Below are 25,216 nucleotides of genomic sequence, written 5' to 3' on the forward strand. Positions count from 1 at the left end.
CGTTCGGATGCTTGTTGCAGCTGCGGGTATGGGTTCGCTGCGGTCGTATCAAGCGTAAGGAGAAAGTGAAAGTATATTAAGTGAGTGGCGGACAGCAGAAACAGTACTTCCCAGTTGAATAAAATGAAATCCAGCAGTAGGGGGGTGGAAGAGAAAGAGAAGCGGGAGCCGAAGCAAAGGAAGAGAAGACGATGATGGCGGGTCGGAACATGCCTCAGGCTTTCGCTTCATGGCCTTGTCCGCATGTTCCTTTCCGGCAGGCGGTCGTGATAAAACAACTACAGTGAGATAATTACCACATGCAATGATCGAGTCCAATCAACTCTTATATCGCTAGTATCTACAAATTCGACTTGTTTAGAGAGTCAATCGAAGTTTGATTCGGAATGTAGACATTATGGTAGCAATACAGATATTATCGCGGTGAAAAGGCGGAACCAGCTTCATTAATCGTAGGTCGCCATCGATTTAGGTTATAACACCGCCGGTAAAAAGTATTACAAGATAGCTATGACCGAGTCGCCACGCCACTGAAGTATGCAGTCCATACCTCTGTCCTCGGGGGATGAAAATTGACCGAGACAGCTGCGTGCTGATCGCTTGAGAATCGGCTGGTTGCTCGGTCTCCCAGCAAACGAGACAGCAAGCCTCCCGGACCAATTTCCGAACCAGGAGTTCTCCCACGTACAGTGGAGTTGCTTCATCGGACAAGTCAAACCATGGACTGTGGAGCCCCAAGCTGTGTGTTGTGCTTCAAAAAGGTCGTATAGAGCCCTAGCGTAAGTGATTCGGCTGTATGGGCTGTAGGGTTGAATAGACACAGCCATGCTACGTGCTGCACAAAAAAACCGTGGTACTGCGTGGTAGCTCATCCCATCAATGCGTCGGTGAGTATGTCTGCGCTTCCATGTCGGACCAGTCGCAGGAGAACCAAGGGCAGCGATCCACAAAGATAAGAACTGTCGGGTCGACCATGCTTTTGTTGGAAAGGTTTGCATGATCACGAATAGTAAGATCGAATCCTGTGCCTTCTTCAGCCCAGCAAGCCACCGAGATCCCGTTCCATCCCGTTAACTCGATCCTCTAGGGCTCGCTTCCTTCTCTCCAACTCTCGAATGTCCTCCATCTCCCGTGCTAGATCAGCATCTGTGACATCGGGTACCTCGGGTTGGAGATTGTCCCCAGCATCAAAGTCGTCATAGTCATCGTCGTAGGAATGGCTCATTTGTTCCAGCTCTGCAGCGTTCCGAGCCACACGCTCTTCCAAATCTGTAATCGACTCGGTAATCATTTGGTGGCGGTAGCGAAGAGTCGCAATCTTTTCCTGTGCTCCAGCGACGGGGCTAGGAAAAGGAAATCAGACAACTGTAGCGATGAGAAAGCAAGGAGAACATAGCTTACTAGACATTGCAGAGGATATCCGCGCCACGAAGCAAGACATCAACATTGACTTCCCCGCGCGGACCCCGACCGGCAGATCGCTTGATCTCCTCCATCATATCTGAACCCAACACTCTGGCCACAGCGGACTGGTTCTTATTATTTCTGGCCGAGTATATCCGACTTGCCATAGACACCTTCTCTGTTTCCTGTGGAAATTGGGTTCCGCGGCGGGTAGCTCGTCGCTGCGCCGAACTGACGGGTTTTACTGATGGGTCAGTCTGAAATAGTGCCCGTTCATGGGCCTCTGTGTCGCGAATCAGGGAGGTAATATCATGAGAGCCTAGAAGAGCATTGGTGAACATTCGCGGCGGGGGAAAGCTGAAGTGACAGCGGATTAGCAAGCTGCGTCAAGGTTCCGGGGTAATGTTGGATGCGTACGGGAGCTCTGCAATGGCATTTGAGGAGAGCATGATTTGCTCCAGGTGGCTGTCGAGGAGCGACATATTCTGTGTATTTGTGTAGTTGTGTAGTTGTGTAGTCTAGTAAGAGAGCCGACAGTGTGAGGTTAAATAAGAGGTGGGGACAAGAGCAGTGTTTCCGATAAGATTGTTGTTATTCATGCATGATGATTGTTTGTTCGCGGTAAACATGCCAAGCCGAGCTCCAGCTGTTGATGCCTCAAGATCCAGGCAGGCAGAACCGAGTGGCAATGCAACGCCAACCAACAACCAGCTATCAATTTCTCCCCGACTTTCCTTCCCTACAACTACTGTACAAAACTAGCCCCAGAGGTAGGAACCGGAAGCACGCGGATTCATTCTCTGTAAGTTGACCTATAGCTGTATCCTCTCCCAAGATAATTGACTCTGCAATGACCGAACCAGACTGACCAGGCATCAGGCGCACGCGCAAGCTACTTTGACCTACTCGCTCCCTCCGTTTCAATACCTCCAGCTGACACCCCAACGGTAAGGCCGACCTGACTAAGCTGCCCTGTGCTCACTGCTGGTTCCCTCGCTGTCCATCCAAAGCCAGCCTTGACATCACATCACCACCTCATCAATCATCTGCGCCCAACTCACCCACCCACCATCCGCGATCATCTTGCTTTCTGTTTTCATCTTTGACTTCTCTGTGTGTCTCTTTCCCCCCTCACCCTTGATTTCCCCCTTTCCACCCTTCAAACGGTGGCTTTCCATCTCTTCCCCCTTCCTCTGCTTCTGGTACCACGGTCCCCAGTGCTCACCTGAGCTTGAAAGCCGACTTCCCCCCCAACCAGACAAGGAAAATTCCAGTTCACCAAAGATGCCGGCTGAGAGGCGCTCTCTGAGATCGAATAGCAAGTCGGATACCTCTTCATCTGCTAACAGTGAGAAGGGTCGCTCTACTTCACAGAATACCAGCTCCAACAAGGACAAACCGGCGCCTACTCGCGCCGCTGCCAACAAGGCCAAATCTACCGCTACCTCGAAAGCCGCGTCATCGAACAGCACGACAAATTCCGGAATGGGTGAACAACGGGACCAGCCGCGGACCAACGGCTCCGACCCGACGGAGAAGGGTGTGAATGGCTCGGAAGATATTGAGATGGGAGAGGATACGGCAGGTGGGCCTACATCCTCATTCACCGCCAGTAAGGACCGGAAAGGTGACAAGAAGATGACTGTTGTAGTGCCCCCGACCAAGGGTTCGAGGTTATCCGGCGAGAAAGTTCCGGACCAAGAAGGCGACGTCGCTATGGAGAGTGTGGACACCGAGGAGTCCAAGTCGGAGGTCGATCCCAAGGTCAAGGCCATCCAAGGTGAGCATTCTTTCAATTCGGAAATGAGGAGAGAACTTCAATGGGCATCGGTGCTAACCTTACATTACACCTGCTGTAGACATCAAGTCCAACTTCACGTTGCTTGAACGAGCTGTCAGCCATTTCGACCCCAGATTCACTCTCCGCGTCTTGCGTTCGATATCGTCCATGCGCAAACATATCACCCCCGATGTGTTGACTGAAGTTATCGTTGAGACCTACCCGCCTTCCAGTCTGACTGCTTCTTTTCTGCTGGGCGCCATCGACCAATCTAGCGCTTTCGAAAGCGCTGTGGCCAGCTCGAAGATGGAAGTCGAATCGGAGAAGACTAAGTCAACCTCCAAGGAGATCTTGCCCGAGATCGACACTTATCTCTCCATTCTTGTTCAAATCTACCTGTACGACAAGAAGGAAATTCAGAAGGGTGCCAAGTTCTCCACGGACCTGATTGAGCAGCTGCGGACGCTCAACCGCCGCACCCTTGACTCTCTGGCGGCGCGCGTCTACTTCTACTACTCTCTTTTCTACGAACAGATTGCCCCCTTCCCCCCGTCTCCCGCTGCATCTGTCACCGCGATCCGCCAGCCCTTGCTCAATGCGCTGCGGACGGCCGTCCTGCGTAAAGATGTGGACACCCAGGCTACTGTGATGACCTTGCTCCTACGCAACTACCTGTCAACATCCCACATCTCGCAGGCGGATCTGTTGATCTCGCACAACCGGTTCCCCGCGTCCGCCTCGAACAACCAGATTGCCCGCTACCTGTTCTATTTGGGTCGGATCCGGGCCATCCAGTTGCAGTACACGGAGGCCCACGGACATCTGGTTGGTGCTACTCGAAAGTCTCCAACCAGCCACAGTGCGCGCGGCTTCTACCAGGCATCCCACAAGCTCCTCGTCGTTGTCGAGCTGCTCATGGGCGACATCCCTGACCGGGCAATTTTCCGCCAGCCTGCGCTGGAGCGTGCCCTGCATCCCTACTTCCTACTGGTGCAAGCCGTGAGCGTGGGTGATCTGGACGGATTCCTGAACATCGTAAATACGCACACAGCGACCTTCCGTAAGGATGGCACATACACCCTCATCTTGCGTCTGAGGCAGAACGTGATCAAGACAGGCATTCGCATGATGTCTCTCTCTTACTCTCGCATCTCCCTCCGCGACATCTGCCTTCGCCTTGGCTTGGACAGTGAGGAGTCGGCTGAGTACATCGTGGCCAAAGCCATTCGCGATGGAGTGATTGAAGCCAGCCTGGATCACGAACGTGGCTTTATGAAGAGCAAGGAAGTTGGTGACATCTATGCCACCCGGGAGCCAGGGGAAGTCTTCCACGAGCGTATTCGAGCATGCTTGAGTCTCCACGATGAGAGTATTAAGGTAAATCAACGACCCGAGCCCTGCAAACGAAACCCGTACTGATTATCTCAACCCTAGGCCATGCGATTCCCCATGAACCAGCACCGTCTGGAGTTGAAGAGTGCACAGGAAGCACGGGAACGGGAGCGCGAGTTGGCCAAGGAGATTCAAGAGGGAGACATGGATGATGAGGATGCCGGCGGTGACTTTGATGCTATTTAAGGGATTATCTTAAGCAGCGTCAATAACATGCAGCAATCTGGCTTTATTCCCTCCATAAATCCTGTCGACCCCTGTCTCGTTGGACAGGGGCCGGCTTTCAACAATCATGTGTTCTTATCTGCAGTTCAATGTTTCGGGTGTGTATGAGGGAAATGGGCCGAATTGACCTTTTGCCGGCGTGACTTTCCATGTTGCCTATCTTTTATTGAACCATTTTCCTATGTTTTTTTTTTTTTTTTTTTTTTTTTTTTGCGCTGTAGATGCTGGTTAGCACCCACTTGTTTGTTCCGTTACTTCCAATTCCCTTGGAGTGCATCTCGGGGTGACTCTACTGGCCAGTTTCGTGTGTTACTGTCATGACCGAATTAGACCAGCGAAATCCTTAGAAGTGATGTGGAAAACGTAGTATGAGAATTGGTAGGTATGGAAGTGAGTAAAAGATGTTTGAGTTGAGTGACGGGCCAGGCGGAACCCCGATCCGGCCCGAGGCCTGTTTCCGAGTCAGTGACCGCCCGTTTCTCTCTCTCTCTCTCTACTCGAAATCTTCGGCCTCAATCTATTATCTCATTCCCACTCACTCGCCCCCACACAATCCTTGCCGGACGTGGACCGGTTTCCGATCGTTGTTTGCGCTTTTGGTATGACCGTCTTTGGGCTTTTGATTAGGTGTGCTCCCTTCGCTTTTTCGCCTCTCTCTCCATCATGAAAGCTCGCGCAGTTCCAGCCTCTGGGCTAGTACTCTCGTCTCGTATCACCACGCCGTCGACAACGTCGACAATTTGTTGGCAATGCCTTCGAAATGATCTCCTCCTTCGTCAAACGCAAGTTCAAACGCGCAAATACCATCCCACCCGCCGGAAAGATGTGTCTCCGTTTGGAGCAGCCGTGTCGGCGGCCCAGACTTTGTTCAAAGGTCTCCCGAAGGCGCCGCCGGGCATCTCGGTCGACCCATTGCGCATGGTCGGCAAAGAGCTCAAGTTTCTGACGAAGAACCTTCGCCAGTTGCTCGGATCCGGTCATCCAACGCTGGACAAGGTGGCTAAGTACTACACGCGCAGTGAGGGCAAACACATGCGGCCACTGCTTGTTCTGCTCATGTCGCAGGCGACGGCGCTTTGCCCGCGGAAACCCCAGACAGTGGACTACAACGCGACGGTGAACGATCCGATTACCTCGTCATCCATTCTGGTTGACAACAACCCGGACCTCCCTTCTTCGCTCTCCTCGGCGGCCTCTAGCAGCAACCCCGATGCGGCCTACGACTTCGCGGGCGATGAGAACATCCTCCCCACCCAGCGCCGATTGGCGGAGATCACCGAGCTGATCCACACCGCGTCTCTCCTGCACGACGATGTCATCGACAATGCCGTGTCACGCCGCTCGTTCACTTCGGCCAATCTGCAGTTCGGGAATAAGATGGCTGTGCTGGCGGGTGACTTCATGCTTGGTCGGGCCTCCGTGGCCCTGGCCCGGCTGCGGGATCCCGAGGTTATTGAATTGATGTCGACTGTGATCACCAACCTGGTTGAGGGCGAGTTCATGCAGTTGAAGAACACGGCCGCGGACGAGAAGAAGCCCATCTTCACGGACGAGACTCTGTCCTACTACTTGCAAAAGACGTACCTCAAGACCGGCAGTCTGATCAGCAAGTCCTGCCGGTCGACCGCGGTCCTGGGAAACAGCGTCCCTGAGGTTGTCGAATCGGCTTACCAGTACGGTCGCAATCTGGGACTGGCGTTCCAGCTGGTCGACGATATGTTGGATTACACGGTTACCGAGGCTGAGCTGGGCAAGCCCGCCGGTGCGGATTTGGAGTTGGGTCTGGCGACGGCTCCGCTGCTTTATGCTTGGAAGCAGTTTCCCGAATTGGGCCCGTTGGTTGGCCGTAAATTCAGCCAGGCCGGTGATGTTCAGACGGTAAGTTTTCCCCCTTACTCATCCGATGCTCTATTCAAATGTCACCAAGACTAACCGCTTTCAGGCCCGCGAACTCGTCCACAGAGCGGGTGGTGTCGAACAAACCCGTGTTCTTGCTCAGGAATACATTGACAAGGCTGTCGCCGCGCTCGCCGACTTCCCCGACAGCGATGCCAAGGCCGGCCTGGTCCAAATGTGCGAGAAGACCATGAACCGTCGGAAATAGATTAAGCCAGACATCAACCCGCAAGATTCATGTGCATCAGCGTCTTTGCAAAGCGTTATAAAGAGTAAGCCCAGAGCGTCCTGAGAGTCGTGTTTCACTATCAACTTTGTTTTCTCCCTCCGTTCATATATTCAGACATTTTTGTTTTCCCCTCCCCCTTTTATAAGTCGAAATGTCCCGTGTACTTCTACTATCTTTCGATCTTCATATATGGGACGGTGTGTGAGACTTACCTGGGGGGATCTTATACTGTTCTTTGTCATCAAATAGCTTGGTTGGCTATATAGAACAGGTGATAGAATGGGTAGATCGCAGTCGGTCAGTCGGTCAGTCGGTCAGGTTGGGTTCTTGGATGGATGCAGGGAGGCATTTATGGACGACCCGTGTCGGTTTTGCGTGCTGGAAAACTGTATATTTATTTTAAGTTTGGGTTACTGAATTGGAGCTGGTTTGTGCCGTCAGTTGATGGATAGCTGCATCCGCTCAAGCTGCAGGGCTCATGTCAGGGACAGTTTCTTGCAGCTTGATAAGGGGCTAGTAAATGCAACCCTGGTTGAAATCCAAGCATGAGAAGTGTTCTAGAAGCCAGGCAAACAGTGAGAAGTGTGCCCAAAGAAGGGCCCATCTGAACTATAGACTGGACAATGAGTGCGGTACAGCGCGACCCAGTTCTAACCTCCAATGAAGTACCTAAGTATACTCCTCACAAAGTACACACATCAACTCCCTCCTAGATCTCTCTTTCGAACGTTCCCGCGTGAAAACCTGCCGATCCTCTGTCATATTGAATCGTCAATATTGATAACACTGACACCAGCATCTGCACGTAACCGTTGGCCCGAATACTGTATCAGATCCTCGTCCTCTCTTAGGTCACGGGACTCACGACTTGGCAGGGCTGCGGAGACCGTGAGAGGGGGAGCGGGGCAACGTTCTTCCTTCCCCACTGGCCCGGCCAAACTTCCGTCATCGAACGGAATCGACGTCAATCATCCACTGCTGCCTGAGGCCAGCGAGAACAATCAAGCAAAGCAAGGTGAGAGCCGCGACGGAAAGCGCGGAGGTGAAGGTCATTAACCGCCGAACCGGGTAAGGCTGGTTTCCAGTACGGAGTACTGACGAACTGTACAACTTGCTTGCTCTCCCGCTTCATCCTTCTCTCTCCTCTTCTTTCTCTTCACCTCAAAAGCCGCTTTTAAGACGTGCAGAGAGGTACACTTGTCCTCTCTGCTTTTCTATCGATTCTTTCACACCCACACCCCACCCCACCACCCCTTATCTCCCTCGTTGTCTATCGGAGCTGGTCTCACTCCAGGGGCTGTTGGATAATTCCCCGTCCCTCTGCTGCCACTTGGTCCTTTTGCGTCACCCACCCCATGATGATCATGGAGCTTTCATTGCTGCTCCTTTGATCCAACCAGCTCCCCAATGAGTTCATTCGGCAACCTCCTCGTCGCTTATGTCCTCGGTGGACTCACCTTCATCCCTCTGCTCGTATCGCTCTTTCTTTTCTATGCGTATTGGACTGCATCGTCTCCGCTCGCCCAGCATTCTCGCCAACCAGCACACGGGTCCATACAGCGCGATAACGATGATCAATATAGTCTAAAGTCCGGGACCGATGAGCTGGCCGAGAAGTTCCATCGTACACATGACTCTGACGTGGCCGCCGGATATTTCGCTGTCTGTCGTGAATATGTCCCGGGTGGAGTCAACGGGAAACCGCCGGAGAGAACCACCCCGGCGGGTGAGGTGATCGCCGCCGAGAGCCCTAGCGTCTACCAAGCGATGTATAGAAGTCTATTCGACCGGAAGCAGACTCCCACCATCGAACCCACGAAAAACGTCACTAAGAACGGAAAGCGGGCGCGCAATGTGTTTTACATTGTGCTTCGGTATGTCATGGTGCCGGTCACTTTTCCTTCCCACGTCAAACCTGCGAGCCTCAATTCTGATCATTTCCTTGTGCTAGGCATGGGCACTTGATGCTCTACGACAACGCGAGCCAAGTGGAAGTCCGATACGTCATTTCCCTTGCCCACCACGACGTGAGCATCCATGGAGGAGAAGGAGAAATTCTGGAAGGAGAGCTGTGGCTGAAGAGGAACGCTATATGTCTTTCGCGACGCCTGGAGTCACTAGGGGACCTCGGCGGGCCCACGCCGCCTTTCTTTTTGTTTTCAGAAAACCTGTCGGAAAAAGAAGATTTTTACTTCGCCATGCTCCAGAATCAGTCCAGGTTGTGGAATTCTGCGGATAGTCCTCCGAAACACCAGATGTTCGATACGAAGCACATCGTGACACTGGTGCAGCGGCTGCACTCCTCCGAGGAACAGCTGCAAACCCGCTGGATCAATGCTGTCTTGGGTAGACTGTTTCTCGCAATGTACAAGACGCCAGAAATGGAGGACTTCATCAGGAAGAAAATCACTAAGAAGATATCCCGCGTCAACAAGCCGAATTTCATCAGCAAGATCGGTCTACAGACAATAGACATGGGGGAGGGAGCTCCCTTCATCATCAATCCGAGGCTTAAAGATTTGACTGTCGATGGCAATTGTTGTGTGGAGACGGACGTGCAGTATACCGGCAATTTTCGTGTGCAGATCTCGGCTACCGTACGAATCGACCTGGGTCCGCGCTTCAAAGCTCGAGAAGTCGATATTGTCCTGGCAGTGGTCCTGAAGAAACTCGAAGGACATTTGCTCATACGATTTAAGCCACCTCCGAGTAATCGGATCTGGATATCGTTCGAAACGATGCCTAACATGGAGATGGATATTGAACCGATTGTTAGCTCTAAACAGATCACGCTCGGTATCATCCTTCGCACTATCGAAAGTCGAATTCGCGAAGTGGTCGCAGAAAGTTGTGTCCTGCCATTCTGGGATGATATACCATTCTTGGACACCCAGGCTCAGCGCTTCCGTGGCGGAATCTGGCAGAGAGATATCCCCACACCTGACGAGAAGGCAGATATCCCCGACGAATCGGAAGCGCAATCCCCGGTGTCTGGAGGGCCCCCAGATCAGTCCGTCGAAATGCTGAAAATGAAGGATGAACGCACAATGAGCGCGCCTGCGCTTGCAGAATCTGGTGCAGCTACGCTGAAGGCCCGCAAGGCTTCGAAGGCCTCAATTGGGGACTCAGAAAAGAGTGGCTCTAGCGCCTTGTCTTCTGCTATAGAGAAATTAGGTACTTCCCCTCCAAGAGTCATCCGCTCTCAGACCTTCTCCAATGCCGCGGATCCTGTGGTCACCGCCGATCATGCGGGATTCGACCGGGTCTCGTCCGAATCAAAGGGGGGAGAGAAGACCAATGCAACGAGCAGTATGACTGAGATATCTACGCGTTCGCCTCCTGGCTCGCCGGAAAAGACGACTGGCAGCTCACCTCCCATGGAAAGCCACCTTGTTGCGACCAGTGCTTCCCAGAGCCGCGAGCCGTCCATTGTTGAGTCTGTTGACAGCGTCCAGGAGTCCTTTGGTGACTTGCCTACGCGGCCTCCTTCAATTCACCACGGTAGTGAGTTATCGATGCACGTCGACAGCATGGCGAATGCTTCGACTGCATCCTTGACCAGCAATAAATCACGACGGAGGAGCACAATGGAGACGTTGACTCGGTCTCTTACGTCTGCAACGAACTCGGATGGCAAGTCCCAGGCATCTCTGTCCTTCAATACGGCCACGTCTGTGGCCAAGAAGTGGGGATGGAATGTGTTTGGCAAAGGCGATTCCAGCTCCGGCCAGGATGTTTCTCGTCCTGCTGGCACCCCGGAGCAGCCGATCGGACGTGGCCACCCTCTCCCACCTCCCGGTACACCACTGCCGCGGCCGGAAAAGGTCAGCTACAGACGGACTGGAAGTTCGACCGTCGTCCCCAAACGAAAGCCTGTTAGTCACGCGCCGGTCCTCGAGCATAAGTCGGAGAAGGAAAACCACCGACCAGTCCCGAAACCGCCTTTGCCACCCCGACGGAAACCTGTGTATCATCCTGATGATAGCCATAGCCGTCCCACGGATTTACTCGTGGTCGAGGCGCCATATGATTCGGGTCCTAATAGCCCAGTGGTCGACATAACCCCTGAAGCGACATTGGCCGCGGCACCGAAGACAGCTGATACACCGTTAGATCCGACAACCGATGAGACGGTGAATCGTGGCGGTCTCTCGGAGGCGGATACAGACCAAGGAGCATCCGAGTCGAAACGGTCGACAATGGCCTCGGTGATCGACCCTGACCTTGGGAAACATGGAATGGAATGGCTCTCTGCCACGGACGGGATCATTCCGTGACTGTGATAGAGGCTGCTATGGATAACAAGATGCCTACAGATCGGTGTTTGCACTGCTCTTATGCATTTAATCGTGTCAGTAGCTGCCAATGGTCTAACACTGCGGGGCGCTGTGCGTTTCCCCATATACATTTCGTGTAAAGCGATGAGAGATGATGAGAGGAAAAGCCCGGTTCAAGTAGCTGTGCAAGAATCTTCATCCACAAGCCCTGATCGATTATGTTCGACTTAGATGCTTGCTACATTCCTATCATTAGCTGATTATTGAGCGTGTAAGGCGCAAGGGGATAGGAGGCATTGTTGATTGCTTGGAGTCTGGTTCTCTTTTGAGTCGGATTAGCTTTAGTGTGATGATCAATAGAAAGTGAAGATTCTCTCGCTGAGCTTGATTGCAAAATGGCTGCCTGACCTTTTACTATAGAGAATAGGATTCATGCCCGGTTGACGCGGCGGGTGCCAAGAACGGGCGGCAGACTTCCAGTCAATCTCTCTCTCTCTCTCTCTCTCTCTCTCTTTCTTTCTCTCCCCCGAACGTCATTTCCTCCTCTCCCACTCACTCCCCCTAACTATCGTTGGCTATCTGTCCCCTCTTTTCCATACCCCCCCATTTTACTTTACACTCTTTTTTTTTTTTTTTCTTTTCTCTCTCTCCTAGAGTCGGATCACCGTCTCTTTCTCCTATCTTTGAATCCTTCCTCTTTTCCCTTCCCCCTTTCCTCCCTTTAGCGCACTCTTGACTCTGTTCCACTGATTGATTAACTTGCGCATTTCGGGCCCACCGGCTCCCGCCGCACTTCCCCGTCTCCTGATCCCCTGAACCTTGACTACCACTCGAGAGCTTTGCACCGCCAAGATGAGTCGGTATGTGTTTCATATGTCCTCTAAAAAAGAATGCGCGAGGCGGAAACTAAGAAAGAATGAAGTCTGACATGTGGTATCTAGCACCGAGGCTGATTTGGCCATCAACATCCGCAAAGCTACCAGCATTGGTAAGTCGGACCTAGCTCGATCTGAATGCCAGCTTTCTAGCTTCTTGTGACTGATCATATCCCGATTGCAGAGGAGACCGCTCCGAAACGTACGCATTGATCCCTCCACCGTCCTATCTGCCGCCGATATGCCGCTCCGTGCTGCGTGCGCGACTGATCGTCCATCGCTAATGCTCACCCAGGGAAACATGTTCGGAGCTGCATTGTGTATACATGGGACCATAAATCCTCGGCTGCCTTCTGGGCCGGGATGAAAGTGTATGTTACGGCTCGCCTGTCAGACAATACTCGGGGAGGATAAGGGTGACGGCTAACCCAGCCACTTCTGCTTCTAGCCAGCCGGTTCTTGCCGATGAAGTCCAGACCTTCAAAGCACTTATCACGATACACAAGGTGCTGCAAGAAGGCCACCCCATTGTGATTCGTGAAGCACAACAACATGCCAATTGGATTGATAGCCTCATGCGAGGTGTTGGGGGCGAGGGCCTTCGAGGTGAGTGCGAGTGCTCGTCTGGTCCGGAGATAAACGGTTCAAACCTCGGAATCAGTACTGACAATTCATCGCAATGCTGCAGGATACGGACCCTTGATCCGAGAGTATGTTTACTTCCTCGAGTCGAAGCTCGCCTTCCACAGAAACCACCCCGAATTCAATGGTGAGGAGACCGATCGCCCGGTTATTGGCCGTAGACTAAACCTTCGCAGGCCTTTTTGAATACGAGGAGTACATCAGTCTGAAGTCAATCAACGATCCTAATGAGGGGTAGGCCAACCGCAACGGGCGCGATGTACTCGGCTGACTTCATCATAGCTACGAAACAATTAGCGACCTCATGACTCTTCAGGACCAGATCGATGCGTTCCAGAAACTGATTTTCTCGCATTTCCAGTCGGGTACGAACAATGAATGTCGAATCTCTGCGTTGGTCCCGTTGGTTCAGGAGAGTTACGGAATCTACAAGTTCATCACTAGCATGCTGAGGGCCATGCACACAAGTAAGCACTACCTGCTGCATCATTGCTCCACGGAGGCTGACATTTCGAAACTCAGCAACCGGCGACACCGAAGCCTTGGAGCCCCTCCGTGGGCGGTACGACGCGCAACATTACCGCCTTGTGCGGTTCTACTACGAATGTTCCAACCTGCGGTATCTCACCAGTCTGATCACTGTTCCCAAACTGCCGCAGGACCCACCAAATCTACTGTCGGAAGACGATGACCGTCCCGCTCTTCCAAGACGGCCAGCCAAAGAGCCCGAGCCCGAGCCCACTCCGCCTCCTAAGGCGGTAGCTGCAGATCCTGAACCCATCAATGACTTCTGGACTACCGAGGCAAAGCGCCAGCAGGAGGAATATGAGGCGGAGCAACGTCGCTTGCAACAGCAATGGGAAGAACAACAGCGGCAGCAACTCATGGCGCAGCAGCAGGCTCAGCAAGACTTCGAGGAACAACAACGTCTCCAGGCGGAGCAACAGCGCCTGGCACATGAGCAGTTGTTGCGCGACCAGTACCAGACTCAAACCCAAGGACGACTGGCTGAGCTGGAGCAAGAGAATCTGAATGCTCGGGCCCAATACGAGCGCGATCAACTAATGCTGCAGCAGTATGATCGCCGGGTAAAGGATCTGGAGGAACAGATGAACCAGCTGACCGCGAACTTGAACCTGCAAAATGCTTCCAAGGACGACCAAATCCGGTCCTTGCAGGAACAAGTGAACACATGGCGGTCCAAGTATGAGGCTCTAGCTAAGCTTTATTCTCAGCTGCGCCAGGAACATCTCGATCTGCTGCAGACCACGAAGAGTCTTAAGCTCAAGGCTGCATCGGCTCAGGAGGCCATCGAGCGGCGTGAGAAGCTTGAACGTGAGCTCAAGACCAAGAATTTGGAGCTGGCCGACATGATCCGAGAGAGAGATCGCGCATTGCATGATAGAGATCGTTTGACCGGCAACAACAAGGAGGAGCTAGAGAAGCTCAAGCGGGAGCTGCGGCTTGCTATTGAGCGCGCAGAGAATGCCGAGCGCTCGAAGGGCACAGAGATCTCTACATTGTTGTCGAAATACAACCGCGAGATGGCCGATCTGGAAGAGTCTCTTCGGGTAAGTTTCCTTTCCCGCGAAGAAACGCCTAGGATTGCATACTGAACATGGGTTACAGAACAAAACTCGTGCATTGGAGGAATACACCTCCAGGAACTCCGAACGTCAGGGTGACCACGAGCTCACTCTTCGCGAAAAAGATGAGGAGATTGAGGTCTACAAGTCTGGGATGGAGCAGGCTCTGATGGAACTCGAGGAGTTGAAGTTGGTACGTTTCCCCGCCGGACGCTAACCAGACGGTCTAAGCTAATGTTCACTCTCGATAGAGCCAAGGCGATGTGGATACTGCCCTGGATACACAAATCGATCAGGTTCTGCACGGCACTGTGGCCAAGATCAACGATATCATCGATTCTGTTCTTCAGACTGGTGTTCAACGGGTGGACGATGCTCTGTACGAAGTGGATTCTACCATGCAAGCTGGTAACCAGAATGCCTCTCCACCCTACGTGCTTTCCCAGATCGAAAAGGCGTCTGCGTCGGCCACCGAGTTCTCGACAGCCTTCAACAACTACATTGCCGATGGTCCCAACAGCACCCATGCGGAAATTATCCGGACTGTGTCTATCTTCTCCGGATCGATCGCCGATGTCCTCAGCAACACGAAGGGATTGACTCGCCTCGCTAAAGACGATAAGAATGCGGATCAGCTGCTGAATGCAGCCCGCAAGTCTGCTCAAGCCACCGTACGGTTCTTCCGGGGACTGCAGTCATTCCGTCTGGAGGGGCTGGAGGCTCTTCAAAAGACTGATGTGGTGATCAACAACAATCTGGAAGTGCAGAGAGATCTGCAGGCTCTGTCGAAGTTGGTCGATGTGTTCGCTCCCAAGAGTGCAAGAATCACCACCAATGGAGACCTTGGCGACCTCGTCGACCAGGAACTCTTGAAGGCGGCCGATGCCATCGATGCTGCGGCTCAACGCCTGGCTAAGCTCAAGAAGAAGCCTCGCGATGGCTACACCACGTATGAGCTCCGGATCAATGACGTTATTCTAGAAGCTGCTATTGCCGTGACCAACGCCATTGCCGAGCTGATCAAGGCAGCGACCGAGTCGCAGCAAGAGATTGTCCGCGAGGGCCGTGGTAGCTCGTCGCGCACTGCGTTTTACAAGAAGAACAACCGCTGGACCGAGGGGTTGATCTCGGCAGCCAAGGCTGTTGCCAACTCGACCAACACTTTGATTGAGACGGCCGATGGTGTTATCTCCGGCCGCAACTCGCCGGAGCAGCTGATCGTGGCCAGTAACGACGTGGCGGCCAGCACGGCTCAGCTGGTGGCGGCTAGTCGTGTCAAGGCTAGCTTCATGAGCAAGACCCAGGACCGCCTGGAGACCGCTAGCAAGGCCGTTGGCGCCGCGTGCCGGGCTCTGGTGCGGCAGGTGCAGAGCATCATCAAGGAGAAGAACCAGGATGACACGGAGGCAGTTGACTACAGCAAACTTGGCTCCCACGAGTTCAAGGTGCGGGAAATGGAGCAACAGGTAAGCTTCGCATCGAGAGACATAAGAGAGAATCATGCTGACCTAATGCGTCATTTCAGGTTGAAATCCTTCAGCTCGAGAACAGCCTTGCTCGGGCTCGCCAACGCCTGGGAGAAATGCGTAAGATCTCCTACCAGGAAGAATAAATGCGCGAGGATGATCAAGGTGAATGTGGTTGAGCTGTGCGTGGGTTTTGTGTCCGGTTGTCGCGTGTTGGTATGGGTTCTCAGCGTCATTGTACCTACTGTTTGGTTTGTCGATCCGGAAAAGGTGGACCAACAATCCTTCTCTTGATTCTCTTTCCTCTGTTGTTATAACCCTTTCTTCAAGTTCTCTTTCCTTGTCAATGACAGTCGTGCATGGTACTGGCAATTCTTTCTGTTCTTCGCTCGGCCTGAAGCCGATATAGTTCTCGCTGTCGCTTATAGTTTAATTCCGTTGGATATACCAAGAGTCAAGGCCATGCATGACCTCTTCCTTTTTCAATAACAACATATCTTGTCTATGGCCGTGACGACCACGCTGTAGGATAGACCTTAAGCCTTCTGCATACCCATACCAGGATAATTAAATACCTGAGGTGAAGCAAGCCGCGATAGCTGTGCCGCATGCAGCAACAACACCTATGCTCCGGACCAAACCGAGCTCATGCCTGATATTGTACTGTAAGTGTATATTCAAGGCCCAGATCAATCGGTATTAGATAAATAGCCACCCCGTCGGCGAAGAATACCGTAACCCAAGCCACGCACCTCCTATTATCCAATTTCCCCAAAACACAACGAACACAAAACAAACCATTGACCTAGAACTTCTAGTTAAGACCCCTGCACTCAAAAGAGATAAATCATACGTGGAGAGTCGTACCCCAGAACTACATCATTGATAGATATCTACCCATGCGTACTGTAGTCCACCTTTGAACCCGAGACGCCCGCACTGAGTGTGAGCGAAAGCAGCCCCGGGGGGGGGGGGGGGGGTGTGGTTTGTGATAAGCAGATGCAAACTCACTCCACAGTGCCAGAATGATTCGTTTTCTTCTATTGGGTGAGGGTATGCAGGGAAGTGGGGACTGGGTGGGGATACGAAGTGATTGCGGGGAAAGATGAAGGGGAGAGCGATAAGGAAGGAAGAAAGGTCACTGTCCGCTGGCTGCCTCACTTCGATGGAGAAGGAAAGATTGATTGATTGGAGGGTTGGAGTGTACGGTGCTTCTTGATCTTGAAGATATTTTGATAGTATTGTGGATCATATCATCATTATCAGTATGTCTTGTCGCGATTGGCTTGAGCTATGACTGGGGCAGTCATGGGGGGGAAGTTAGAGCAATGATGGCAACAGCAGCAGTGGGAGGCGTAGAAGATAATCACGACGAGTCCTTGGACTATTGGATAGTATAACTTAGCTTTCACGACTAACTCTTCAATAGGATATAAGTGGTAACTAGCTAGTATGTCTGTGCCTCAGTAAACATGCCCTTCCCCCTGCCCGCCTCCCCCGCCATCAACCCCCCGAAACCCCCCCCCCCCAAATCAATAAGTCCAACACCGCAACCTCTTCTTCCCTATTGCATAACTCGCTGATCGCGAGGGACGACCCCCTTCAGCAGAAGAAGCAGGCAACCTCTCCTTCCGCCACGCCTCGAACCGCTCACGGGCCTCCCCCAGCACCCCGCAACTACTACCTCCTCCAAGCATCTGCTCCTGCTGGGAAGAGACCAACTTGAACCACCCCGCGTCCGTGTCGCGGGTGATGCCCGCGCCGCTCAGGAACCAGTTGCGGAGGGCTTGGGCGACCGTGTTGCTGACCTGGAGGACGCGGCGGCTCAGCAGGCCGTCTTTCACGGCTTGTGCGGCGGCGGGCTTGCGGAGGGTTTCGTAGAGGGTTAAGATCTCAGGGAGGAGGTGCGGGAGTTCGTGCCTGGGCGGCGCGTGTTGATTGAGGAGGCCCAGCAGCGTGCTGAGAACGGAGGCGTCTTCGAGGGTTGCGGCTAGGTCTTGGGCTTGGTAGGGCGGGATGATGCGGCTGGAGGTGCCGAGGAGGGTGGTTTGGGCGTTGGTCCAGGTGGGGAGGTCGCGGAGGGTGTGCTGTGTGACTGTTGAGGAGAAGGTTGCGTGTGAGAGGATTGTTTGGAGGCTGGGTTTGGGTTTGTTAGGAACGGTTTGAGACCGGGTGGTGCATTGCGGGATGGAGGGATGAGGGAGTCTTTACCGGATGTCCCAGTTTTGATGTAGCGCATGCATTTCAGAGAGACCGTCGGTTGTTGAGGCTTCTCTGACGGGCGGGCGGCTGTGTGTGTGGTACGAAACGAGCATATACTCTTCGCCTTGCTGGACAGGAAACAACACCGTATGCTGCTCGGAGCCTAGCCAGGTGGTGATCTTGGCCTTGGAGCAGAGCTCATCGAGCTGTCCGTCGTTGATGGCTTTCAACGTCGCGCGGGAGATGGTGGCTTGGTAGGCGATATCGCTCGCTGGAGTGGGCGGCCATGGGTGGCCTAAAACCGCGTCTCGAGTCGAAGAGTAAATGCCTGTGCCATCGCGTGTCGTTCAGTACTCGCCGTCCCTTCTGGCTCCTCGCCGACGTGAGAACGACATACCATCCGCGCCAACCATAAGATCTCCTTGGATTCGAGTCCCATTCTTCAGTACAACCTCGGCGCTACCACAATGAATCTCATCCACGATGGCATTTTGCTGGATATCGATCTCCAGGTGTCGCGCTCTGTCACGGAGGATGTCACGAAGGTCCGCCCGCGTGATGTTGCTTTTTCCGGGGTTGTTAGCTTTGATTGCATGTCTCAGAAGTCTCCGCCAAGGGAACGGAGTGGTACAGAACGTACACCCAAGGTCGCCCGTAAGCCAGGCGAACCGGTTCTCCCCATGGCATCGACCGAATCAATGCTCCATCTTGAAAGCGTCTCAGATCCAAGTATTCGGTGCTTGTGCCCTTGCGAATCACTTCCTCTAACACGCCCAGTTGATGCAGGAAACGAGTGCCATTGGGTGGGATCTGGAGACCGGCATTGTCGGTGTCTGCACGCTGCTCGAGGACGATAACATCTAGGTGCTCTTGCTTGCAGGCAATTGCACAGATAAGTCCGTCAATGTCGGCGCCCACGATGACGACCTTCATGATGTTTGGGAGGAGGTACAACCGATGGTAACGGTGGGTTGCGGTGGTGGCAGGGAAGAAGAACAAAGAGAGAGGTCATCGTCGATTGATAAAGAAGCAGGCTGTCTACCCCGCATGATTTCCAAGAGGTGGCACTGGACGTGGACAAAGCAATTCGGGTGGGAGGAAAAAAGCAACCGGAGACTCGAGTATGCACCGTGCATCATGAGGTCATACAGAGGGGAAACAGACCTCCAAACTGCATCCCAGACTCGGGAGAATGTTGCCAGCGTTGAGGCCTGGACCTATCAGGCGACTTTATCACGCGGGGAGAGAGGAGTATACGAAGAAGCAAGGAGGGAAGATACGATTTGCAACTGCAGCCAAGGTTACACCCAGGAGAGTCGACTTCCATCAACTCAAATCCCCCCTTTACACTCGATCACAGCTGATTGTTCTCGTCATACCGCCGCCAATTCTATAACCATCGCTTCTCGTCGGATCCCAGTGGTTTCGGCATGATGTCGCATCCCACGGCTACCCCTTGAATAGAGCCTGAGTGTCGCACCGAAGTCATCTTCCCGAAGCCCGTCATCTGCGTCTCCAGATACTCCGAAGGCACGTCCTCGGGACGGATATAGTCGGGCGCGTGGAATCCGCTCGTGCCCTCGTATTGCCCCAGCGAGCGCAGGTATTTCATCGCGCCTGCCAGCGAAACATCCACTTGCCACGATCCGCCCTCCGTCGCCTGCTTGTACAGCGCCGCCATGATTCCGGCGGCGAGGAAGAAGCCCGCCGCATAATCCAGCGCCTGGCACGGGAGCGGACGGGCTGCTTCACCGGCCCCGTAATGCTGGGCCTCCGACACGTTCAACCCCGAGCACGTTTGGACCAGCGAGTCAAATCCACGGCGACTAGCCCACGGACCATCGGGGCCATACGCAGACAGGTTCGCGCAAATGACACCCCGACTCGAGCGCCTCTGCACAATCGCCTCCGGCGACAGCCTTCGCGCCGCAAGACTGCCTGGTCTATACCCCTGAATGAACACATCCGCGTCATCCAGCAGCCTGACAAGCTCATCTTCATCCGCCTTGTCCTGCAAATCCAACTGAATGGTCCTCTTCCCACGACCCAGCTCGCGATCCAGCTCCGGCAGATCAGGAAGATTAGGACTGGTCACCCACAGAACATCCGCACCGTGAGCGGCGAGCGTCTTCCCTGACAAAGGCGCTGCAATCACACGCGACATTTCCAGCACACGTAGCCCACGCAGACACTTATCCGCGCCCGCGCCCATGCGCTCCGACAGCCCCTTCGGCGCGTCCCCGATCTTGCGTAGACGGATCGGCATATCCGCGATGGCGCGGGCCTGCGGAAGAACATCCCACTGCTCGTAGCTTCGCAAGGCGGCGATCGCAAGACCGCACTCCACGGCCGTCTGCTCCAGATCCACGCACCGCCAAGCGGCCGTCTTCGCCGCGACCTCTTCCCGGGACGCCACATCTGGCGAGCATCCGAGGAGAAGCTTGGCTCCGTCGCGGTGGTGCGGGAACCCGTCATGCACGCGGACATAGCCATCGGACGTCTTATGCAGGCCTCCGACCGGACTACCTGTGTGTTGGAGCGGGTGGCCGTCGATCGTGTACAAGCGCCAGGAATTGAACTCGATGCAGGCGTGGCGGAAGGGCACGGTCACTGTTGACGGGGGGATGTTGTTGTTTCTCAGGCTGTGGATCTGCGCAGCCAGTAGTGTTGACAGTGCGATGGATGCCTGTGCTAGATGGCCGACTTTGTAGGAGGATGGGAGTCCCGGCTTCTCCGGGTCGGTGATGTCGAGCGACCTCAGACTGTCGTCTGGCAGTCCCAGGGCTCGCCAGAGATATGCAACTGAGTCTTGCGATGTAAACGTGCTTCTGTCGGGGCCTGATGCTGACATGTTTTGTTGTTTGTGGCAGGGCCTTGGAGATGGATCATGTACTGCTTTGGTATTCTTGTACTTGTGCGTATGAGTTCAGGTATTCGTGGGATCAATGGTGGGGGGAAGCAGTGGTTAAATATGACTCGATCTCGGCAATGAGCCGATTAAGGCCGATGGCGCGGCACGAGATGCCGAGTCGACATGAAGTCGAACAGCCAGTCATGGCAGGAAGGGTCGATATGTCTCTATCCTCAGTCGAAGTCGTCGGCTTCGCAGAGGACTAGTAATCGAAGGTCAAAATTAAGTCGACTGGCGTTAAACCAGTCAAGGGTAACAGAGCCGACCCCTTGTTAGTGGTGTTGTTTACCTGTCGGGTGAACGATCCACGAAAAACACCCATGGAAATCAACATCCCAGATGCGATGTACTGCACACCAGTGTAGATAGCCAGAAGATAAGATATCTTCTCTGGACCGATACTCTCAGCAGCAAGATATGGAGTGATAAGATGGAGTTGTGCTTAGTATCATGTGCGGGGTTATGCCAATGCGTTGGTCTCCCTCCAGATAAATAGATCCAATCTACTGAACGAATCCACATCCTTACTTTTCTCAATCCACCTGCCCCCTCCACTAAATCCTCCTCAACTCGCTCGCATCGCATCCAAAATGACAGACCCTCTTCCGCACGTCTCCAACTGGATTAACGGCGCCCACACAGCAGCGAACAGTAGGCGCATCACGATCATCAACCCCGCAACCGAGACAGCCATCGCAACCATCGACGCCACACCCCAAGAAACCATCAACGAGATCATAGACACCTCGCTGCAAACCTTCCGCACAGGCATCTGGTCGCGCGCCGATCCATCAGACCGCTTCGCCGTCCTCTCAACAGCAGCCCGACTCCTCCGGGCGCGCATCGCAGAATTCATCGCCCTTGAAACGCAGCAAACCGGACGACCGATTCGCGAGATGCGAGCACAGCTAGCCCGCGTCCCGGAATGGCTAGAATACTTTGGGGCGCTGGCGCGCGTGCACGAAGGCCGCGTGACACCCTTCAAGGGCCCCGTCGTGAACACGCTGACGCGGCTACCGCTGGGCGTCGTCGCGCTGATCACGCCGTACAACCACCCGCTGCTAATTGCGATGAAGAAGATCGGCGCCGCGCTGGCAGCCGGCAATGTCGTGGTCGTCAAGGCGTCCGAGCTGGCGCCGTTGTCCGTGCTGAAGATGGGGTTGCTGTTCAAGGAGGCCGGGCTGCCCGACGGGGTGCTGCAGATCGTCAGTGGGTATGGGGCTGAGACTGGCAAATATCTGTGCCAGAGTCCCCGGATCGCCAAGATCGATCTCACCGGTGGTCTGGCGACGTATAAGGCCATTGCGGCTGTCGCGGCGGTGAATCTCGTCCCCATCACTGCCGAGCTGGGCGGGAAGGCTCCCGTGTGCTTGTTTCCCAGTTTGGAGGTCGAGACGGCGGTTAAGGCGGCGTTGTTCGCGGGCTTTATTGCAAGTGGGCAGACTTGCGTGACTGGGAGTCGGTTGTTGGTGCATGCGGATCTGTATGAGGAGTTCAAGGGAATGTTGGAGAAGAGGGTCAGGGCGTTGCGGGTGGGCGATCCGACGGATGTGCAGACGCAGATTGGGCCGGTGATTTCGAGGGCTGCGGTCGAGAGATGCGAGGCGTTCGTGGAGCGTGCTGTGAAAGAGGGTGGGAGGGTTGTTTGTGGTGGGCGTCGGACTTCGAATCGAGATGGGAAGGGGTTCTACTTCGAACCCACGATCATCGAGACGCATCCTGACTCGGATCTGGCCTGTAATGAGGTTTTTGGTCCGGTCATTGCCTTGCTCAAGTGTGAGTCGGAGGAGCAGATTGTTAGCATTGCGAATAGCACGTCCTTTGCGTTGGGGGCTTCGGTCTGGACGAACGATTTCACTCAGGCTCATCGCGTTGCAGAACAGATCGAGGCGGGGATTGTGTGGATCAATGGCCACCACTTGAATGACCCCTCGTCGCCCTGGGGTGGGTTCAAGGAGAGTGGGATCGGTAAGGAGAATGGCCAGGAAGCTTACGAGAGCTACACCAAGCTCAAAAGTACGGTCATCAATCATGGCGTTCCTCCTGTCTGGTTCGATGACGAGCCTAAAGACGCGCGCTATGGCTAGAGTCGATGCCATGAGGTAGATTAGATTCAGGTTAGCTTGAAAACCATGCTTGATCGTTCTGTCCTATGAGACTCATTGTTCGTGGCTACTCTCTGTAACTTATCATGCACCTGCATGTATGGTTGTAACTAGTTAGAAGAGAAAGCAGCCAGTCTTTCGTGAACTGCCATAAAGCCAAAGACTGATCCTGAAGTAACCAGGCCAGACCTTCGCAGACGTACATAACTCAAATTCAGTCCAACTCCCGTGTCGCTTCCCGACGAGCAATGTATGCCTGACGCTCCGCCGCCCACTCGGGATTCAACTTCGACAAAGGCGAGGGGACATACTCATTCTCCCAAACATCAGGATCCACTGTTCTGATTTTGGCATTCTTCGGAAGAAGCAGGCCTTTCTCCTCCATCAACCCCTCGGCCTCGAACCTCTTCAGCATCGCCACCCCATCCGAATCCGCCAGACGCAACAACAAGCCCCAGAATTCCTGATCCGAGAGCTTCCAAAGCGTCTCCTCCGACATAAGACCACCCCGGACGAGATCCCCAATCAGCTTCCCCGTGCGCCTGTACATGTCTGCATGGGCCGGATTGGACCACACCTCCTGGTCGATCTGGATGTAGACCCGCGCAAACCAGAGCGCCACGCGCCGGTTCTCAAGGACGAGAATGCGGTTTTTGGCTGTCGGATTTGGAAAGGCACGCAAGCACAGCAGCAGCTCACACACACGATCCTGGTCCAGTTTTCCGAAGGCCAGCCCATCGCGGAGCGAGTAATCCAGACGGTCCGCGCAGAGGTGCGGCGCCGGCAGCTCGACGAGCGGGTACTGCTCTTCATGTAGGACCGTCAGAGGCAGTCCATGCTGGATGAGAATGTCGGGAATGCGCGTCGTCTGGAGATATCGGGCCTTGTGGACCTCGTGGAAGCTTTCCTCGTCCGGGTTGGACAAGGCCCAATCGACGACATGACTGAGGACGGTGTGGCTGATGTCGTGCAGGAGAGCGGCCACTTGCTCTTCGAGAGTGCCGCCGCGAGAACGAACAAGGAGACAGGCGCCCACCGAGTGCTCGAAGCGCGTGATCTTAACGGCGCCGGGGAGTAAGCCCAGGTGGCCTGTGACGCCGTGCTGACCGATGCCGATCAAGCGTTGGAGGTCGGGACACTTGAGGAGGTCAATTAGGACGGGCTCTCGAATCTCGTGCGTGCCATAGAGGGTGTCGGTAATGACGATGCGTTTGGGAGATTCGAAGGTGAGGGTCTGGAAGTGCCCCGCTTTCAAGGTTTCTTCGGGCATCGTTTTTGGGAGAGTTGACGCGTCTTGACAGGTGCGGGTGGTCTGGATGGTGTGTTCCAAGGGGGAAGAGAATCTAGATAGGAGGAAATGCGACTGAGGATGTTTATGAACCACGAGGGTGATGTTCTGGGTTTGTTTACAAAAGGAAGTGACTTTCGAAGGATAAGCCAATGCAGGCCAGGTCACATGAGCCAGGCAACGATTCAGGTTTCAACAACAAAACAGTGAATGCATGCAGAGAAGGCTTTCAGAAATCATCGACTGGCTTTAACAACGAGCCTTCCATGCAGCTGTGGGTAGATGGCTTGATGGTAACGCCGTTGTTCTGGATGGGGGGTTGACTTTCTATTTCTCGACTCCCGAGTCATGTATGCTACTCTCCCATAGTAATTGGGAACTAAACTAGGAACAATAGTTTCTGTAGCTTTGAATCAAACCTGTTTGTAAGAATCATTAAGATCTAGGAGTTTCCAGCAAACCATCCACATCGAATCCGGTCACTACATGGGATTGAGCCACTGTGCGATTTGCTGCTCAAACCCAGGAATACCTCAATGTACCAGACTCTGATGCCCTGCGCTATCTCAAGCGAATGCTCGTCACGTTCTTGAGTCTTTGGTTTCATTTGCTTACCTACCACCAGATCTTTGCAAATATAGGAGTGCACCACGATTCGCAAGTATCTAAACTCAAATGCATTCAAGATTCTCGATATCGACAACCTCTTCGCTGCCATGCAAAAATATTTCATTGGATAAGGCAAAGAACTTGGAACTTACCAACGAGCCCGAGCCTACACCACATCACCAAAAATAGATGCTCCCAAATACGCATGTGTTGAATTTCTACTTGAACAAACAACTTGAAGAGCTCATTGACAGGAAACGTTTCATGCTTAGACAACCACCACCACCACCCTTTAACAAGACGCAGCAGCGCCATCTCTCCCATACGAA

General features: G+C 53.8%; 8 protein-coding genes across 8 annotated transcripts; 4 read left to right on the plus strand and 4 right to left on the minus strand.

Annotated features, from left to right (window-relative positions):
* Window positions 1-1,033: 1,033 nt before the first annotated feature.
* BO97DRAFT_349044 (uncharacterized protein) lies at window positions 1,034-1,886 on the minus strand (the record flags this gene model as incomplete). Its single annotated transcript, XM_025691906.1, has 3 exons — window positions 1,034-1,343; window positions 1,402-1,761; window positions 1,822-1,886. 3 exons carry the CDS (start codon window positions 1,884-1,886, stop codon window positions 1,034-1,036), a joined length of 735 nt encoding a protein of 244 aa, XP_025549683.1.
* An 802-nt stretch (window positions 1,887-2,688) lies between these two features.
* BO97DRAFT_435908 (proteasome regulatory particle lid subunit RPN3) lies at window positions 2,689-6,905 on the plus strand (the record flags this gene model as incomplete). Its single annotated transcript, XM_025697756.1, has 5 exons — window positions 2,689-3,184; window positions 3,264-4,561; window positions 4,619-4,742; window positions 5,472-6,679; window positions 6,744-6,905. The coding sequence occupies 5 exons, from the start codon at window positions 2,689-2,691 to the stop codon at window positions 6,903-6,905; spliced, it is 3,288 nt and encodes a 1,095-aa protein (XP_025549684.1).
* Window positions 6,906-8,074: 1,169 nt separating this feature from the next.
* Window positions 8,075-11,554, plus strand: BO97DRAFT_444509 (uncharacterized protein). The gene is made up of 2 exons (XM_025698463.1): window positions 8,075-8,800; window positions 8,878-11,554. The coding sequence occupies exons 1-2, from the start codon at window positions 8,334-8,336 to the stop codon at window positions 11,201-11,203; spliced, it is 2,793 nt and encodes a 930-aa protein (XP_025549685.1). The 5' UTR covers window positions 8,075-8,333; the 3' UTR covers window positions 11,204-11,554.
* Window positions 11,555-11,819: 265 nt separating this feature from the next.
* BO97DRAFT_393825 (putative cytoskeleton assembly control protein Sla2) lies at window positions 11,820-16,265 on the plus strand. The gene is made up of 12 exons (XM_025693946.1): window positions 11,820-12,063; window positions 12,145-12,191; window positions 12,263-12,280; window positions 12,374-12,449; window positions 12,527-12,684; window positions 12,767-12,847; window positions 12,897-12,954; window positions 13,003-13,187; window positions 13,243-14,291; window positions 14,350-14,499; window positions 14,558-15,772; window positions 15,832-16,265. The coding sequence occupies exons 1-12, from the start codon at window positions 12,056-12,058 to the stop codon at window positions 15,916-15,918; spliced, it is 3,132 nt and encodes a 1,043-aa protein (XP_025549686.1). The 5' UTR covers window positions 11,820-12,055; the 3' UTR covers window positions 15,919-16,265.
* Window positions 16,266-17,311: 1,046 nt separating this feature from the next.
* BO97DRAFT_372233 (salicylate hydroxylase) lies at window positions 17,312-18,907 on the minus strand (the record flags this gene model as incomplete). The annotated part of the gene is made up of 4 exons (XM_025692856.1): window positions 17,312-17,908; window positions 17,984-18,302; window positions 18,372-18,538; window positions 18,615-18,907. Coding segments are annotated over 4 exons (1,374 nt in total), but the record flags the coding sequence as incomplete, so codon positions are not given.
* Window positions 18,908-19,364: 457 nt separating this feature from the next.
* Window positions 19,365-20,825, minus strand: BO97DRAFT_393832 (CAIB/BAIF family enzyme; the record flags this gene model as incomplete). Its single annotated transcript, XM_025693947.1, has 1 exon — window positions 19,365-20,825. One exon carries the CDS (start codon window positions 20,823-20,825, stop codon window positions 19,365-19,367), a length of 1,461 nt encoding a protein of 486 aa, XP_025549688.1.
* A 415-nt stretch (window positions 20,826-21,240) lies between these two features.
* On the plus strand, window positions 21,241-23,088 carry BO97DRAFT_121385 (aldehyde dehydrogenase). The gene has a single exon (XM_025689975.1). The coding sequence runs from the start codon at window positions 21,476-21,478 to the stop codon at window positions 22,970-22,972; it is 1,497 nt and encodes a 498-aa protein (XP_025549689.1). The 5' UTR covers window positions 21,241-21,475; the 3' UTR covers window positions 22,973-23,088.
* Window positions 22,909-24,385, minus strand: BO97DRAFT_406794 (uncharacterized protein). The gene has a single exon (XM_025695493.1). The coding sequence runs from the start codon at window positions 24,258-24,260 to the stop codon at window positions 23,205-23,207; it is 1,056 nt and encodes a 351-aa protein (XP_025549690.1). The 5' UTR covers window positions 24,261-24,385; the 3' UTR covers window positions 22,909-23,204.
* Between the last annotated feature and the right edge of the window lie 831 nt (window positions 24,386-25,216).

Source organism: Aspergillus homomorphus (genome assembly GCF_003184865.1).
Source record: "Aspergillus homomorphus CBS 101889 unplaced genomic scaffold BO97scaffold_28, whole genome shotgun sequence".
In the NCBI taxonomy this organism is placed as follows: Eukaryota; Fungi; Ascomycota; class Eurotiomycetes; order Eurotiales; family Aspergillaceae; genus Aspergillus; species Aspergillus homomorphus.